The sequence below is a fragment of the Lagenorhynchus albirostris genome, chromosome 10 (genome assembly GCF_949774975.1).
Source record: "Lagenorhynchus albirostris chromosome 10, mLagAlb1.1, whole genome shotgun sequence".
Lineage (NCBI taxonomy): Eukaryota > Metazoa > Chordata > Mammalia > Artiodactyla > Delphinidae > Lagenorhynchus > Lagenorhynchus albirostris.
Window position 1 is genome coordinate 102,709,165 of NC_083104.1, and position 15,337 is coordinate 102,724,501.

A 15,337-nucleotide genomic window follows, 5' to 3' on the forward strand; every position below is an offset into this window, starting at 1 on the left:
CCCCAGTAAGCCGGAGTTTGGAGTGTTTGGATAAGATTCCAAAGAGGCTGGTTTGCCCTCTAAGAGCCGGCACCTTGTCATCTCAGTCATTCACACCTTAGTAGGAAATAGCCCATCAGGTCCTTTCCGGAGAGCTGAGTTTGCCTGGAGCTCAGAGAGGTGCTGGGCCCCCAGGAGCGCGCTGCCTGGAGCCGCGCTGGCCCGCCCTGTGCCCCGCCCAGCCGCAGCCCCAAATCCTAGGCGGTGCATCATCCTGGGGCGGGGCCGCCCCGCCCACCCGCGCCGCCCCGCCCCGCCTTCCGGGGACACTCCCTTCTGCCTATAAGGGCCGCGCTCTGCGCTCTGCCCAGACCACGCACCTCGCCCAGACAGCCCAGCAGCGGGTAAGGCCGGCCAGCGATCTGGGCCGGGCGGGAGAGGCTCCGATCCGCGAGCACCCCTCGGGGTCCTGCGTCCGGGGGTCACCCCGCCCCGCCGTGCGCCCCGCGGGGTCCCCGCGTCCGGTGGTTACCGACACCTGCCGTGCGCCCCACCCGGGGTCCCCGGCTCTGCGTCCCGCGAGACCAAACCGGGCGGCCTGCGGCAGACGGAGGTCGCTCCCTGGGGCCTGAAGGCGGAAGGCACAGCCTAAGCCGGAGTCCAGAATGTTTCTCTCTCTGTGAGGGTTTCCAGGCAGCCCAGGCGGAGCGGCTTCTCCTTTCTGCGCTTGGAGGCAGGGAAGGGAGGCCAGTGCGATCCTAGAGACTATTTATCAGCAGCAACAGTAATAATTCAACTTAGCACTTACACGCTGGGCAGCCAGCACGACTGTTCCTCTTGCTCGATTGTATGTGGGCTGAGAGTCGAGGTCAGGTGGGGAGAGTGCTTGGCTGAGCTGAGCGCAAGGCCAGGTGCTTCACCTGCAGCCCCTCCATGCCCGCGGGAGTGACAGAGGATACTTGTCACCTTCTCCTTGTCGGGCTGCCCTACCTGACCCCGGGGCCTGTGTTGGCTTCCCACTCTCAGATCCTTCACCAGCTGTGAGACTGCGGACCTCTCTAAACACCAGCAAGTGAACCTCAAAAACGAGGATACTTCTGTCTCTTTTGCGGGAATTTGCTTTAATGAGTAGCAGGTAGCTATGACTTTCTAATAGAAACATTCTTTTTCAGGTAAAAGTGGGCAGTGGATTCATGGCTCAAATGAATCAGAGACTTGAACGGAGGGTGGGAAGTGTGCGCTCCCACGTGTGGTAGGGAAGGGCCCAGATGCACCTGTCTGCACGGCCAGGGCCCTTTAGGACACGGAGTCCTGATCCCGTGTCACTGCTGAAGCCTTGGCCAGTCGCCCCAAGCTCCCACAGTTGTGCACATAGAGTGTTCTTGCCTTCCGCTTGAGAGAGACACAGAGAGAGACAGAGAGGGAGAGAGAAAGTATAAGTTCGTTGCAGGGTATTTCAGGGTGGCTGGCGTGAGTTGAGGAGGAGATGGGGAAGTGGCGTTGTCGATTGGCTGGTGTGGCAGGGGGCAGCTCAGGGCTCTGCTCTGTGTTGCAGCCTCACCATGGAGCAGTTGAGCGCGGCAAACACCCGCTTCGCCTTGGACCTGTTCCGCGCCCTAAACAAGAGCGATCCTGCCGGCAACATCTTCATCTCCCCCTTCAGCATTTCATCAGCGCTGGCCATGGTCTTTCTGGGGACCAGAGGCAATACCGCAGCGCAGATGTCCAAGGTGAGCAGAAACTAGCTCTCCCAGCTGGTGCCTACCGCGCAGACCGTACCAGAAAGTTGTGCCTTTGAGCTCTTGCAGCGCGTTCGTAGAAAACTGTATTTCGGTGTTCAGCATTGTGTTATATTATACATTATACTTCATGAAGTCAGACTTTCAGAAAAAGCCCCAGGAAAAATCCACTGGGATGCAGGCTGTCATTCATGACCCAGTCTTTACTGAGCACCTGCGATGTGCCAGGCTCTGCTTTTTGTGGGACTGAGGACGGAGCAGGAAGAAAGCCGACAACCCCCTGCCGTGCGCTGCTTCCGTTCCTTTCCAGCAAGGAGTCAGCAGGGCTTTCCTGTAAGCCACGCCCTCCCCCGCCCAGGACTGTCCAGTTTCCGCTTTGCCTGTGATGCTCAGCGACTCCCATAATGTCAGCTGTGTCTTGATACTTTTGAGCATAATGACACCTAGTCGAGAAGTCAAGGGGACACGAGAGCCTGTGAGTCCGTGTTCCTACCCCTGGGCCTGGCACCAGGTGTGCCCTGGTGGGCTGTGACCCCCGTTCCCGTGTGAGCAGTAGGGCCCTGCCGGGAGAGGGGGCGGGGATGCTGAGGGTCCTGCCTGTCCTTGGTGGGTGTGGAGGGCACCTGTGTGCGGGGCGTGCTTTATGCTGAGTGGGGAACTCTGGCTTTCCTTGAAAAGAGGGGTGAAAGTGAAGGACTTTCTAACACACGGGTCACAGATTGCGCTGCACTTAGAGCCAGGGAAGGTGCAGCCCGGATTCACGTTTATGGGCCTGTTCCAGCTGCAAAGCTTCTATTTCTGTACTTTAGGAAAAACCAACCTTTTTCATCACTGCAGATACAAAAGCGTTTGAAAGTTTTTAAAAATCCACTTTAAAAAGAACCCCGGTTCTAGTCATTGTTAGTCGTCCCCTGCAAGGTAATCTGAGCTTGTGTTTTGAGGCTCTCCAGGAACTTTATAAGCTCAGTAAAGAACACTCTTAAGGTTTTAGCCCCGTTTCCAGTAAAGAGATCCATCACAGCACCCCCACGCACATTCCATATCTGCAAGGAAAAAAAATAAAAACCTCTCAATCTGTACCATCTCTGTGTTCTTACATAGCTGATGATTCTTACCTTTACTGTTTATTTCTGAGAACTTTCAGTAAAATTTTATTTGTATAGAATATACATATAAACTTACCACTTCTGATTTTGGGGAAAAAAGCAGACTTGTGTAAATATTTACCTTGTTAACCACTCCTATTTGTGGAACTCTAATTATACCAAAAAAGGGATGGGAAAACAGTTTCCAATGTCCTTATTATGTTTCACCAAGCGATACATTTTGGATTTTCTATTACTTGTTCTCCAATGAAAAATGGAAAATGAAGATGGCTGGGGATCATCAATAATTAGTAATATTAATTTGATTTGATGGAAGCAAATGCCAAGGAACCAGCTTATAATTTCAAAAGAAATGGTTATAGAAATAATGTGTTCTTTCTTTTAGGCTCTCTATTTCAAAGAGGTTGAGGAGATTCATTCGGGATTTCAGAGTTTGAATGCTGATATCAACAAACATGGAGCTCCCTACATTCTGAAACTTGCTAATAGGTTATATGGAGAGAAAAGCTATGATTTCCTCCCTGTAAGTACTTTGCTCTTCATGTTCCAAAACTCACTAGACAATGCAGACTCTTTTCCAGCACAATCAAGTCACAGAAGTCAGCTTTAAGTTTTATAAACATTCAGCAAAATCATCCAGAATGAAAACACAACAGACAGTTTTCCCGGAAATGGATGTGATTTCATTTTCTAGTCTCCACAGTGAAAAGATTGACCCTGGCTGTTTTGCTAAAGCAAGAGTGAATTCCATGATTCACTTTCAAGTACAATCAGTATTTGCTTGTTTATGAAAATGTTAGTCAAGGGGTAGAAAAGAATTGGTAAATTTTGTTTTATTTTATTTGGGCTGTGCCGCGTGGCATGTGGGATCTTAGTTCCCTGACCAGGGGTTGAACCCCTGCCCCCTGCAGTGGAAGCACAGAGTCTTAACCATGGGAGCGCCAGGGAAGTCCCCAGGAGTTGGTAAATTTTATACAACACTGAAACTACTGAACTGTACACTTAAAAGTGCTGGAATGCTGTGTGTTTTTGACTATAGTAAAAAAAGTAGAAGGGTTAGAATTTTTTTTGTTACAATGAAATATGCCTTTTGGGACAATTTCTGTTGCTTTTCAGGAATTTAAAAAACCATTTCTGTATGGAGTAGGAGTTACTCACATTTCCTATTTTTCTCCTTAAACAGGAGTTCTTAGCTTCAACTCAGAAAATGTACGGTGCTGAACTGGCCAGTGTGGATTTTCTGCAGGCCGCCGAAGACGCAAGGAAGACCATAAACGAGTGGGTCAAAGGGCAGACGGAAGGTGAGCGAGGGCAGCCCTGGTCGTACACACTGATGCTTCCTTTCCTCCCCCCGCATGCCCCTTGCAGGTGACTCCCTCTCCCCTTCCCTAGCCCCTCAGCCTCACCCTGGGGTCCACCTTGCACTGGCCAGGGCCAGACAGCTTGCCTTCTTTCTTTCTTTCTCTTTCTTTCTTTCTTTCTTCCTTCCTTCCTTCCTTCCTTCCTTCCTTCCTTCCTTCCTTCCTTTCTTTCCTTCCTTCTTTCCTTCCTTTTTTAAATAAATTTGTTTATATTATATATTTATTTCTGGCTGTGTTGGGTCTTCGTCGCTGCACGCAGGCTTTCTTTAGTTGAGGTGAGCGGGGGCTACTCTTCTTTGCGGTGCGTGGGCTTCTCATTGCGGTGGCTTCTCTTGTTGCAGAGCACGGGTTCTAGGCGCGCAGGCTCAGTAGTTGTGGCGCACGGCCTTAGTTGCTCCATGGCATGTGGGATCTTCCCGGACCAGGGCTCGAACCCTTAGTCCGCTGCATTGGCAGGCGGATTCTTAACCACTGCGCTACGGGGTATGTCCCAAGACAGCTTTCAAATGTAGCAATTCCTCAAAGTGGAAATGTAAACATGATTTAATTGAAAATGCTAAATGTTTTCTACCCATAAGTTCCCCAAACTACATTTTAAAATGAAAACTAACATTGAACGAAGACTAAAAGAGATGAAAATCTTGTGAATCAATGTTTACAAGCCGCTGTGGCCATAAATACTTTTCGCCAACATGTTGTCTAAGAAACCAGGGTCGGGAGGTGGGGCTGCGTCTCCTCAGGCTCTCTTTCTGGTTTGTGTTACTGTCGTAGTCACGGAACGGTTGAGGCACCCACAGGACACCTGTGTTCCTTCCATAAGGGACTGTCACGGCCATGCCACGTCATGAGTGGGGCCTGTGTTTCAGGGGAGGAACTGTCCTACCTTTTGGATATTTGTTAAAAGCTTTCCTGTGAGAGTCAGGCATCTAACTTGGAAGATTTGAAGAAGGGAGCTATTTATTAGTGACAAAACATTTTGGTTAAGAAATTGTTCTTCTCCTGAAAAAGAATGGCCAGTCACAAAATGAGGCCACTACTCATCCCACGTTCCAGAAAAGAAGAGTTTTCCTGGTTTTAGCCTTTAAACAATTGACTTGTTTTGAAGCATCGGCCCTTTGGGGGTAGATTGTGTCCCCCTGATCTGCCCCTCGAGCTGGTTTATTTAAAGTAGAAGCACCCCAGGGGACTTGGCTGACTTAGTACCATGTTAAAGGAAATTAAATAGAAGGAAGAATTTGAGTGGCATTTCATTGCTAATCAAAGGTCAGTTCAAATGTGGAATTCTGATAGGTGGATTTTTAAAAAGCTAACTTTGTCTTTTTAGGGAAAATTCCAGAGCTGTTGGCCTCAGGTGGGGTTGATAGCACGACTAAGCTGGTGCTGGTGAATGCCATCTATTTCAAAGGAAACTGGCAGGAGAAATTCATGATGGAGGCCACAAAAGATGCAGCTTTCAGACTGAATAAGGTGAGGGCAGGTGACCTTCTAGATGACTGTGCGCTCTAAAGCCACGCTGAGAACAATGTTAGTGACCTGTGTTTTAATTGTTCAGAAAGACACAAAACTAGTGAAAATGATGTATCAGAAGAAGAGGTTTCCGCTTGGCCACATCAAGGACCTTAAGTGCCGGGTGCTGGAACTGCCCTACGAGGGAAAGGACCTCAGCATGGTCATCCTGCTGCCGGATGACATCCTGGACGAGTCCACGGGGCTGAGGAAGGTGCGCCTCCCCACCCCGAGTGATGCGCGGACCCTGTGTGTGTGTGTGTGTGTGTGGTGTCGGGCGTAGGGGCTTGTTCTTTGTTTGCTGAGGTGACCCGGTGTTCCTTCCCAGTTTCCCGTCACTCCTTTGTAAAGTAGCGCATCCACGTGTTGCAGTGCGAAGCTCCACATTTATTTATTTATGTTTATAGAGACTTTTATTATTGAGGTATAATGACATGTACATTATGTTGGTTTCAGGAGTACAACATAATTACTCTATAACTGCATATGATGTGAAAGGGTTACCATAATAAGTCTAGTTAACATCCATCACCACACAGTTATAATTTTTTTTCTTGTGATGAGAACTTTTTTTTTCCTGTGCATATAATTTTATTTTATTTATTTTTTTATTGTACGTGTTTTAATATCATTATTGCAGTATAATTGCTTCATGTTGTGTTAGTTGCTGCTGTATAACAAAGTGAATCAGCTATACGTATACATATATCCCCGTATCTCCTCCCTCTTGTGTCTCCCTTCCACCCTCCCTATCCCACCCCTCTACGTGGTCACAAAGCACCGAGCTGATCTCCCTGTGCTATGCAGCTGCTTCCCGCTAGCTATCTAGTTTACGTTTGGTAGCGTATACGCCACGCTACCAATGCCACTCTCTCACTTCATCCCAGCTTACCCTTCCCCCTCCCCGAGTCCTCATGTCCCTTCTCTAGTAGGTCTGCGTCTTTATTCCTGGCCTGCCCCTAGGTTCATCAGTACTGCTTTTTTAGATTCCATACATATGCCTTAGCATACGGTATCTGTTTTTCTCTCTCTGACTTACTTCACTCTGTATGACAGACTCTAGGTCCATCCACCTCATTACAGATAACTCAGTTTCGTTCCTTTTTATGGAAGGCCCACATTTAAATGTTCAGCTACTATTGGTGCACAACGTGGCGGGAACATCTAAGGTACAGACCGAGTGGAACGCTAGCCAGGGGCAGCTCGTGGAGACTCCCTTAGATGAGCTTTGGAGGACCGTGCCATAAATGGGGACTGTTTCATTAAAACAGTTTTTTAAAATTAAAAACCCTCGACCATTATAGTTTCGCCATGTGCTGTAAAATCTGGTCGTTCTCACCCCAGTTCACATAGGTTGTGCATTAAATGTCCAACTGCTACATGACAGGAAAAGATCCATGTGGCCTGTTAGTCTGAGAGATAAGCCCGCTGCCTAACCTGAACTTTGTCTGCGGTTTCTCTTATTGTAATTTAAAGGCAATGGTGTGTCTTGCCAGGGCCAGGAAGAGGCAAAACTGTGAAGAGTGAGGTTTTGCTTCAGTGTCTCTGGCCTGTTGTGGGCTTTTCCCCTCCCCCACCCCTGACCAAACTTGCTGTTGGATGGTGTTTAATATTAGCCATTTGCAGCTCTAGAGCATAAGTTAAAACCACTGTGTTCCTTCTTTCAATTGTATTTCCGTACTTGTCCGTTCCTGATTATCAAAAAGAAAGTCTGGAATGACCAGCACCAGTAGAAAAGTGGAATGTGCGTCTGTTCCAGTGCAGTAGCAGTGATAATAGTAATGAGCGTAGCTGACCTTACACAGCACTTGTGTAGGGTGACTCATTCAGCACTTGCAGCGCTCCAAGTATGTGCTACTGTTATCCCATTTTAGATGAGGAACTAGGGCCATTTCTGTGTTTACCAATGGGCTACATCTATCAGAGATAACTTCAGCTGTGTGAGGTTCCCAGATAAACACAGTGATCACTGGGGTTCAGAATAAACAGAATGAAATAATGGAAGAAAGCTTTAAAATACCCTCTTGCATCACGCGACCAATTAGGGCAATTTTAGCCAGGACGGCCTGTGACCCATGTGGCAGGGGCCTGGTGAGTCCTGGGTGGATGGGCCCTTGGTGGCTGGGAACGCAGCTCTGTTCATTATCACCAATAGCCAGAAAGAAATGAAATGCTCCAAATGGAATCTGTGTTGGTACAAAACATGAAGGAAGCTAGGGAGCCCGTTCATTCAAACAATGCTTCATTAACTTCCTTCTATAACATGATTTCAGCTCTTGTTTTTGCCCATTCCGAATCCAGATTGAGCAACAGCTGACTTTGGAAAAGCTGCGGGAGTGGACCAGACCCGAGAATCTGGATCTCCTTGAGGTCAATGTCCAGCTGCCCAGGTTTAAGCTGGAGGAGAGCTACGAGCTCAGCACTCTGCTGGCCTCCCTGGGTATGCAGGATCTCTTCAGTGGCAAGGCTGACCTGTCCGGCATATCAGGAGCCGGAGGCCTCTCTGTATCGAAGGTGGTCCACAAGTCCTTCGTGGAGGTGAACGAGGAGGGCACAGAGGCGGCGGCTGCCACCGCGGGAGGCTTCTGCTACGCCATGCCGTTGACAGAGGAGTATTTCACCGCCGACCACCCATTCATTTTCTTCATTCGGCACAATCCCTCCACTAGCATCCTGTTCCTCGGCAGACTTTCCTCCCCATAGAGACTAGAAATACACGGTCAAGCTTGGAGCATTTTACCTGCCCTTTCAATGGTGACCATTTTCATAGATCTTTACCAGTATAACTACTATCCAAAAATGAATCTTTAATCTCCTTTGTAAGCTCAGTCCTGTTGGCTGGTTACAGCCATTAACTTGGCATGGGTATCTGTTCTTCTTTGTTTTTTTTTTCTGCGGTACGCGGGCCTCTCGCTGTTGTGGCCTCTTCCGTTGCGGAGCACAGGCTCCGGACGCGCAGGCTCAGCGGCCATGGCTCACGGGCCCAGCCGCTCCCCGGCATGTGGGATCCTCCCGGACCGGGGCACAAACCTGTGTCCCCTGCATCGGCAGGTGGACTCTCAACCACTGCGCCACCAGGGAAGCCCAATCCCTCCTTTTTTTAAAGCTTAATTTAACGAACACTTTGAATGTTGACTTTGACCCAGATGCTGGGGATGTAAAAATGAAAATAAATAAATAAATAAAAGAAACTTGCCCCAGTATGATCTGACATTACGAGTGGGAATGACTCCTTCTTCTGACACTCCTTCCGTAGGGGCTGTGAGAAGCCTCCTTACTCTGTGTCCTGTGGGGATCAAGGTAGGACCCTCCTCCCACGGGTCCTGTAGAGAAGATTAACTACCTCTGTGCATCTCTAGCCCTGAGGGCAATGCCTGGGACAGGATAGGTCCCGGTGAGTCTAAGCCCAGACACCCTGCCTTCCACGAGGGTCCTCACTGCCACCCCAGTCCCACACGAGTGCCTTTTCCTCCCAATCCCGCTGTATTCCTCTACACCTGCCGTGGCACAGTTCTCATCATTCTGTCCCGAAAAGCTTTCTTCCTAAAGCCAGGTGCAGGGACTCTCTCACCGTCCCCAACCTGCCCGTTTATTTTATAGACATTTCTCTATTTCATGAACTATTTAATGTGGTTCTTTGTTCATCCCTAACTTCTTTTTAAAAGGATTACAATTTGCCTCTTGCAGAGACAACGGCCCAAACTCCAACTTGTTAATACTTTCAAACACCCTGTGAAAATGCAGGGATCAGGGTTTCATGGCAGCGGCCAACTTATGTTAATTTGGCTTCCAGGCATAGCGACCATAACACAGTTTGAGAAGGTGGCCCTCAGCTCATGGTGTGTTCCTCTGTGTATTATCCCAGCATGGGTGGTTTAATATTACTTAGACCTATTCTCTTTCTTTTTTTAAAAAAAGACAAAATGTAGAGGTATTGCCTGCCAAGTCAGTTGATTTATTGACAAAACGGGTCCTCAGTAATGCTATATACTTCAAAGGAAAGCAGTTCAAGCAGTTTGATAGAAAGTATATTGGGGAACAGCTTTTTAAGTTAGCAAGACAAGGCTATGCCTACCTGTGCAGGAACTGTCTTGAGACATTGGGATCCTGTTACGGGCTGAATGGTGTCCCTTCCAATCCTGTTGGGATCAAGGTAGGTGTGCTGGCTTCTAACTGCAATGGCTTCTCTTGTTACGGAGCACGTGCTGTAGGCGCGTGGGCTCAGAAGTTGTGGCCCATGGGGTTAGTTGCTCTGCGGCATGTGGGATCTCCCCAGACCAGGGCTCGAACCTGTGTCTCCTGCGTTGGCAGGCGGATTATTAACCTCTGCACCACCAGGGAAGCACCCTCATTTCTCTTTTAACTATAGTAAATACAGCACCTGGTATACAAAAATTACTTTTTAAGTTTGAATGTTTCCATGCTTATGGACTATGATAAATTTTGTTTATGTTTAGAGACTGAATCTCTAAAATAAAAGAGCTTGTTATCTAGAGTGCACTCCAACATGGAGATAATGTGCTCCTAATAATCCCATTGAACATACTTACTAAACACCACTGTGAGACCTCAACCCCACCAAGCTTCAAGTTGATCAAAAGTATAATAATTCACTTATTTAATTTCTTAAACTGAATCGCAAAACAAGCGAATTCAAAATTACTTTTGAAGAGAGGAAAAAAAAAATCAAGATTTTTGTGGATGTTCCGGGTGTCCAATAATCAGCAATTTGAAGGTGGGGACAAGTCTGAGAGGAGCTCACGTCCACTTTCAGGCTGTGTGAGCAGGATGAATAATTCGGTCATGAGGAAACCCCTTAGAGGACCGACAGTCCCCTTATGCTTGTAGGGCGAGCCAGCCAGGAGGACTTGGAGGGAAGCAGTGTTGGTGGCATCCACACATTCCCCTGAGGGGAGGGGGTGAAGAGGTGGTGCCTCTAGGACTTCAGGTTGGAAGAAAGGGGTGCACGCTGTGTGTTCCCAGGGTGACGCTCTCCTTGTGGCCCTAGACTGGTCTGCTGACGAGGGACGGGGTGGGTGTGCTCACTCTCACGTGTGTCCTATTTAGAATCAGATTCACCTTCAACGACTCTGTCCTTATAGCTCCTTCTATCGTTAATTCACCTTGTTTTGAGCATGTGATTTTTGCTTTTTCCAGTTCCTTTTCTAGAAGTCTATTTTGCTCTGGGGAGCACAGCCGGGCGTGCTCAGCTTTTCACATGGTGACCTGGTGTTTCAGACGACCCGGACTCAAGGCTGGCAGTTCTTCAAGACGAGTCTAGGTCTTCATACTCTTATAAGAATGCTAAATTCATTAGTTTGTACCATCACTGAATGCAACAAGTGCGTGGCAAGCTTGTCTCCCCTCTAACCTGTTTTATCCGACTGCCAACTTCTGAACAAAATCAAGAGGACTGTAAAATTCCAGCTGCTACTGCACAGCACTCCCAACCCTGGGGGACACTCAGGGGACAGGGTGTGTCCTCACGTCTTCAGGCCACCCTGCCAGGGCTGGCCAAGCCCCTTAAGGACCAGCCTTCGCCCCGATTCCTGCACGCTGTTGTCATGGCTGCATCTGCCACACAGCATTCCGGCCGGGGACCAGCCTCATGTATGTCACAGGAGGTCGTGGAGAGGACGTGACCACTGGTTGACCATCGAGCTGGACCCGGGCAATGGGAGGCTCCTCGCTCCCTCCCGTCCTTGGGATGTACGTCTGCCCACAGTTCCTGCACTAGGAGCCTCTTCAAGGACTTCTCAACTTGACTTTGCAACTATAATTACAACAACTTACCAGGCATTTTGAGCTATGTTAATCTGGCAGATGACTTGACATTACTTCTTTTGCTTTATTGTGAAATACAATGCACAGGTCATAAGGTTAATTGAACAGTTAATTATAAAGCATGCACCGTGTGGCCCAGGTCAGGAAAGCAAGTCTGCCGTGCACAGGAAGCTGCCTCTGCTCCATGTGACTCCCCCTGGTCATAGCCCCTTCCTCTTGTCTCCCCACAGGTAACAACTCTTCTAACTTTGCGAAAATTTCCTTGCTTTTCTCTGTGGTTTTACCCTTCTGCTATAATCCTAAGCAGTACAGTTTGCTTCAGGCTGATTTTGAGATTTCCATAAATGAACTAATTTTGAAACGTCGTTTCTGAATCCGGCTTCTCTTGCTCAACTTATGTTTTGTAGCTTCATCCATGCTGTGAATGCAGCAACAATGTGTCCATGTTCGTTACTATATAGTATTCCATTGGATGGATATATCACGATTTATGTCCCCATTCTGCTGTCGCTGATTTTGGGGCTCACCGAGAAAGGTACCTCCAGCATTCCTATAGATGTCAGGATGTACAATGTGAATACACTTCTCTAGGAGAAGGTTGCTGGGTCAACATTCTTAAACAACTGAACTTGATTAATGATCACCAAACTATTTTGCAAAGTACTTTTCCCAGTTTATAATCCCCCCAGGGGTGAGAGAAGCCCAGTGGGTCTGCGTTCTTGGCAACACTTTGAATTGCAGAATTTTCAAAGTTTTTGGCAATGTGAGTGGGAGAGATCTCATTATGATTTAAGCTTGTAAGTTTGTATTTAACACCTTTGTATGCATGTATAAGCCATTTCGATTTCCTCTTTTAAAGTGTTTATTCAAATTGTTTGCTTGGGGTTTTTTAATGTGTTTTTAATGTGCTTTGTAAAAGTTATACACAAACACGATAACCGTCTGTCCATTGTATGCCTTTCAATTCTCTTTTGGTTGTGTGGCTTGTCTTTTTAACTGTCTTAATGTTGTCTTGGTAATAAAGAGAAATTATTATTTTTAAAGTAGTAGATTTATTAATCACTCCCTTTATAGTAAATGCTTTCTTTTTCTTCTTTAAAAACTTCTTCCCTACCCCAAACTCATGGAAAATTCTCCTACATTTTCTTCTAAAATTTATTTCATTTTATTTTTCATATTGCTTTCATAGATCTTAAATACCCTTGGCATTGATTTTTTGGTATAGTGTGAGGTAAGGAATATTTTCCTTCCTTTCCTCCTTTCCCTCTTTCTTCCTTCCTTCCTTCCTTTCTTTTTCTTTCTTTCTTTTTTTCTGTCTTTCTTTCTTTCTCTCTTTCTTTCTTTCCTCCCTCCATCCCTCCTTATCTCCCTCCCTCGCTGCTTCCTTCTCTCTCTCTCCTCATCTTTCTTTCTTTAATTTTTTTTCATATATTCAATTGCTGCTACCTTTTTAAAGTATTCTATCATCTCCCCACTGATGCCTTGTCACCTGTCATACGTCAAATGTCAGTACCTGCAAAGATCTGTTTCAGCCTGCCTAGCTTCACACACACGCAAGTGCATACACACACACAAACGCACACCCTTTCTTTGGAATAGTTATTGGGATTGGGATTGATTCAAAAAATCAGTCAGAGAAAAAGGACTATCATTACAATATTGAGTTCCACTCAATGAACGTGATACATTCATTCCGTTAGTTTTTTAAACATTTCTGTTAATAATGTTAAATTTTTTTATAGAGGTTTTGCATATATTTTATTAGCTATATTTCCAGGTACTTGATTTTTTTGATGCTATTTTAAGTGGTACTTTTCTTTTAATTTCATTTTCTGTTTGTTGTTAGAAATACTGGTATTTAGTCATTATCTTGGTAAACATGAGTAGTGAATCTAAGTACAGAGTTGGATAAAGTGATTAGTGCACTCATGCCAATGGTCATATAGAGAACACTGCCCGTAATGGATTTAGGATGTATCTGAACACAAGGGGTATTTACACAAATTGACCATATACTGGGTCATTAAGCAAGTGTCAAAACACTTCTCACCATTGAAGTGATATAGAGATCATGTTCCCTAACCACAATACAATTACCCTTGAGGTCAGTAACAGAAGGACGATTAGTTCTCAAACATCTGTTGGTGCCGGTCTGGCGTTTTCTCCTTGCCATGGATCCTACGAACCTATCTGTGGATCTTTGAAAAATTTATTCGGCACCACCTTTGCCATTGGGCGCCTTGAACCAAGGACTGACGTGTCCCCACATGAGAGAGTAGACAGGACACTTCTTACCTGGACTGGGGGCTTTGAGTGTGGCTGGGTGTCAGAGAACAGGAAGGGCAGGGGCTCACTAGGTCCTCTGAGTCCCTCGGGCACACCCAGCACAGTTAGGGGAGTGGAGATGCTGGGTGGCAGAGGGCCCCAACCAGCTTCATGCTGACTAATCCTGGTCGGAGGGTAGGGGTGGGAGGGGAAAGACAGGAAATGATTACCAATGCTCAGTGTGTTTTCTTGCTACTTTGTACTGATTTCTGTTAAAGTATAACATACATGCAGCAAAGCACACAAGTTATGTGTACAAGTCAGTGCATTATCCCCAAATCCATACCCCTGCGTAACCACCCGTCAAGACATGGCAGGTAGGCAGCATCCCAGAAGCCCTCCTCTGCCCAAGCCACTCCCACTCACAACGCTTGTGTTAAAAATGAACTGGGGATTTGCTCTAATCCGGCCTCCCAAGTCAGCTGACGTGGACGTGAGTGTCATGAAGGAGGTTTATAGGCACAGATTTGCAGGGAGAGGACGCACACGATGACACGCCACATTGCGTGGGACCTGGGAAGTACCCAGGTGGGCCAGCAAGCAGAGGAGGAGAGGGCAGAGGTGGTGGGGCCTTTACCGGGGCCTTTATTTGGGCTCTTGCAGGGAGGAACAGGCAGGACACGGCAGGTGCACTAGGTAAGCTTGGGGCTGGACTGCATAGTTTGGGTCATTTTGGCGGGCTCGGGCTGCGCGGGTGGGCTCTAGCTGCCTGGTGCTGGGGTGGGTTAGGGCCGGTGGGACTTTGATGAAGGGGGGAATTGAGAGTGAGGGCACTGAGCTGCTTGGTTTGTGTGTCAAGGTGCGCTTGCAGCGGAGTCGTTCCCCATCTCTGGGAACCCGCCGGCCCTGGGCCCGCAGTCTCTCCAGGATCAAGGCCCCAGATGCCAAGCATCAAGGACAATGTAGTCAGCGCAATCCGCCTTCCTCCCAAGGGTGCCCTTCTCTCCTGACCTCTAAGCCCACGGGCTGGTTCTGCGCTTCTGAACTCTGTGTAACTCACACCGCCGCGTGCGCGTTTTCCTTTCACGGTGCGCTTGGAGATGCAGCCAAGTTGCTGTGCGTTGCCGTGGTTTGTTCATTTCTGCTGTTGTACGCTGTTCTGCTGTATGATTTCTCCATTCTTCTGCTTGGACCTGACTCAAATCCCGCTGTGATGAACATGCTCGCGCATGTCTCTGGGCGCCCGCCCTCACGAGCATTCATTCTGTTGGGTTTGTCCCAGGCGACAAAATCGCTGATCTAGCCAAGGTACCACACCTGCGAGCTGAGCAGATACGCCCAACATTGCCCACACGGGCCGTGCCATCCTGCATGTCCGAGAATCTCTGTGTGACCTCGGTCAGGGGCCGTTTACACTCTGAAGCCGCAAGAGCGCACAGAGTGGTTACTCTGCCTCGACCTTGCACAGCACGCGGATTGATGGATGATTGGTGTATAAAGTCCCTTCTGTCCGAACCTTATACAGTACATGTATTGACTTAGGAAGCGGTTTCATTTCATATTTGACTCAGGTTACTAACTCCAGGTGAGTACAAAT

The 15,337-nt window shown here is 47.6% G+C and overlaps 1 protein-coding gene across 2 annotated transcripts; it reads left to right on the top strand.

Annotated features, from left to right (window-relative positions):
• The first annotated feature begins 332 nt into the window (after positions 1–332).
• Positions 333–8,902, top strand: LOC132527774 (leukocyte elastase inhibitor-like). Of its 2 annotated transcripts, XM_060163812.1 has the most exons (8): positions 333–383; positions 1,006–1,114; positions 1,535–1,709; positions 3,210–3,347; positions 4,008–4,125; positions 5,510–5,652; positions 5,738–5,905; positions 7,993–8,902. In XM_060163812.1, the coding sequence occupies exons 2-8, from the start codon at positions 1,104–1,106 to the stop codon at positions 8,392–8,394; spliced, it is 1,155 nt and encodes a 384-aa protein (XP_060019795.1). In that variant the 5' UTR covers positions 333–383; positions 1,006–1,103; the 3' UTR covers positions 8,395–8,902. The 2 variants fall into 2 exon arrangements, with proteins under 2 accessions (XP_060019795.1, XP_060019796.1); XM_060163813.1 differs by lacking the exon at positions 1,006–1,114 and having other exon boundaries at positions 340–383.
• Positions 8,903–15,337: the final 6,435 nt, after the last annotated feature.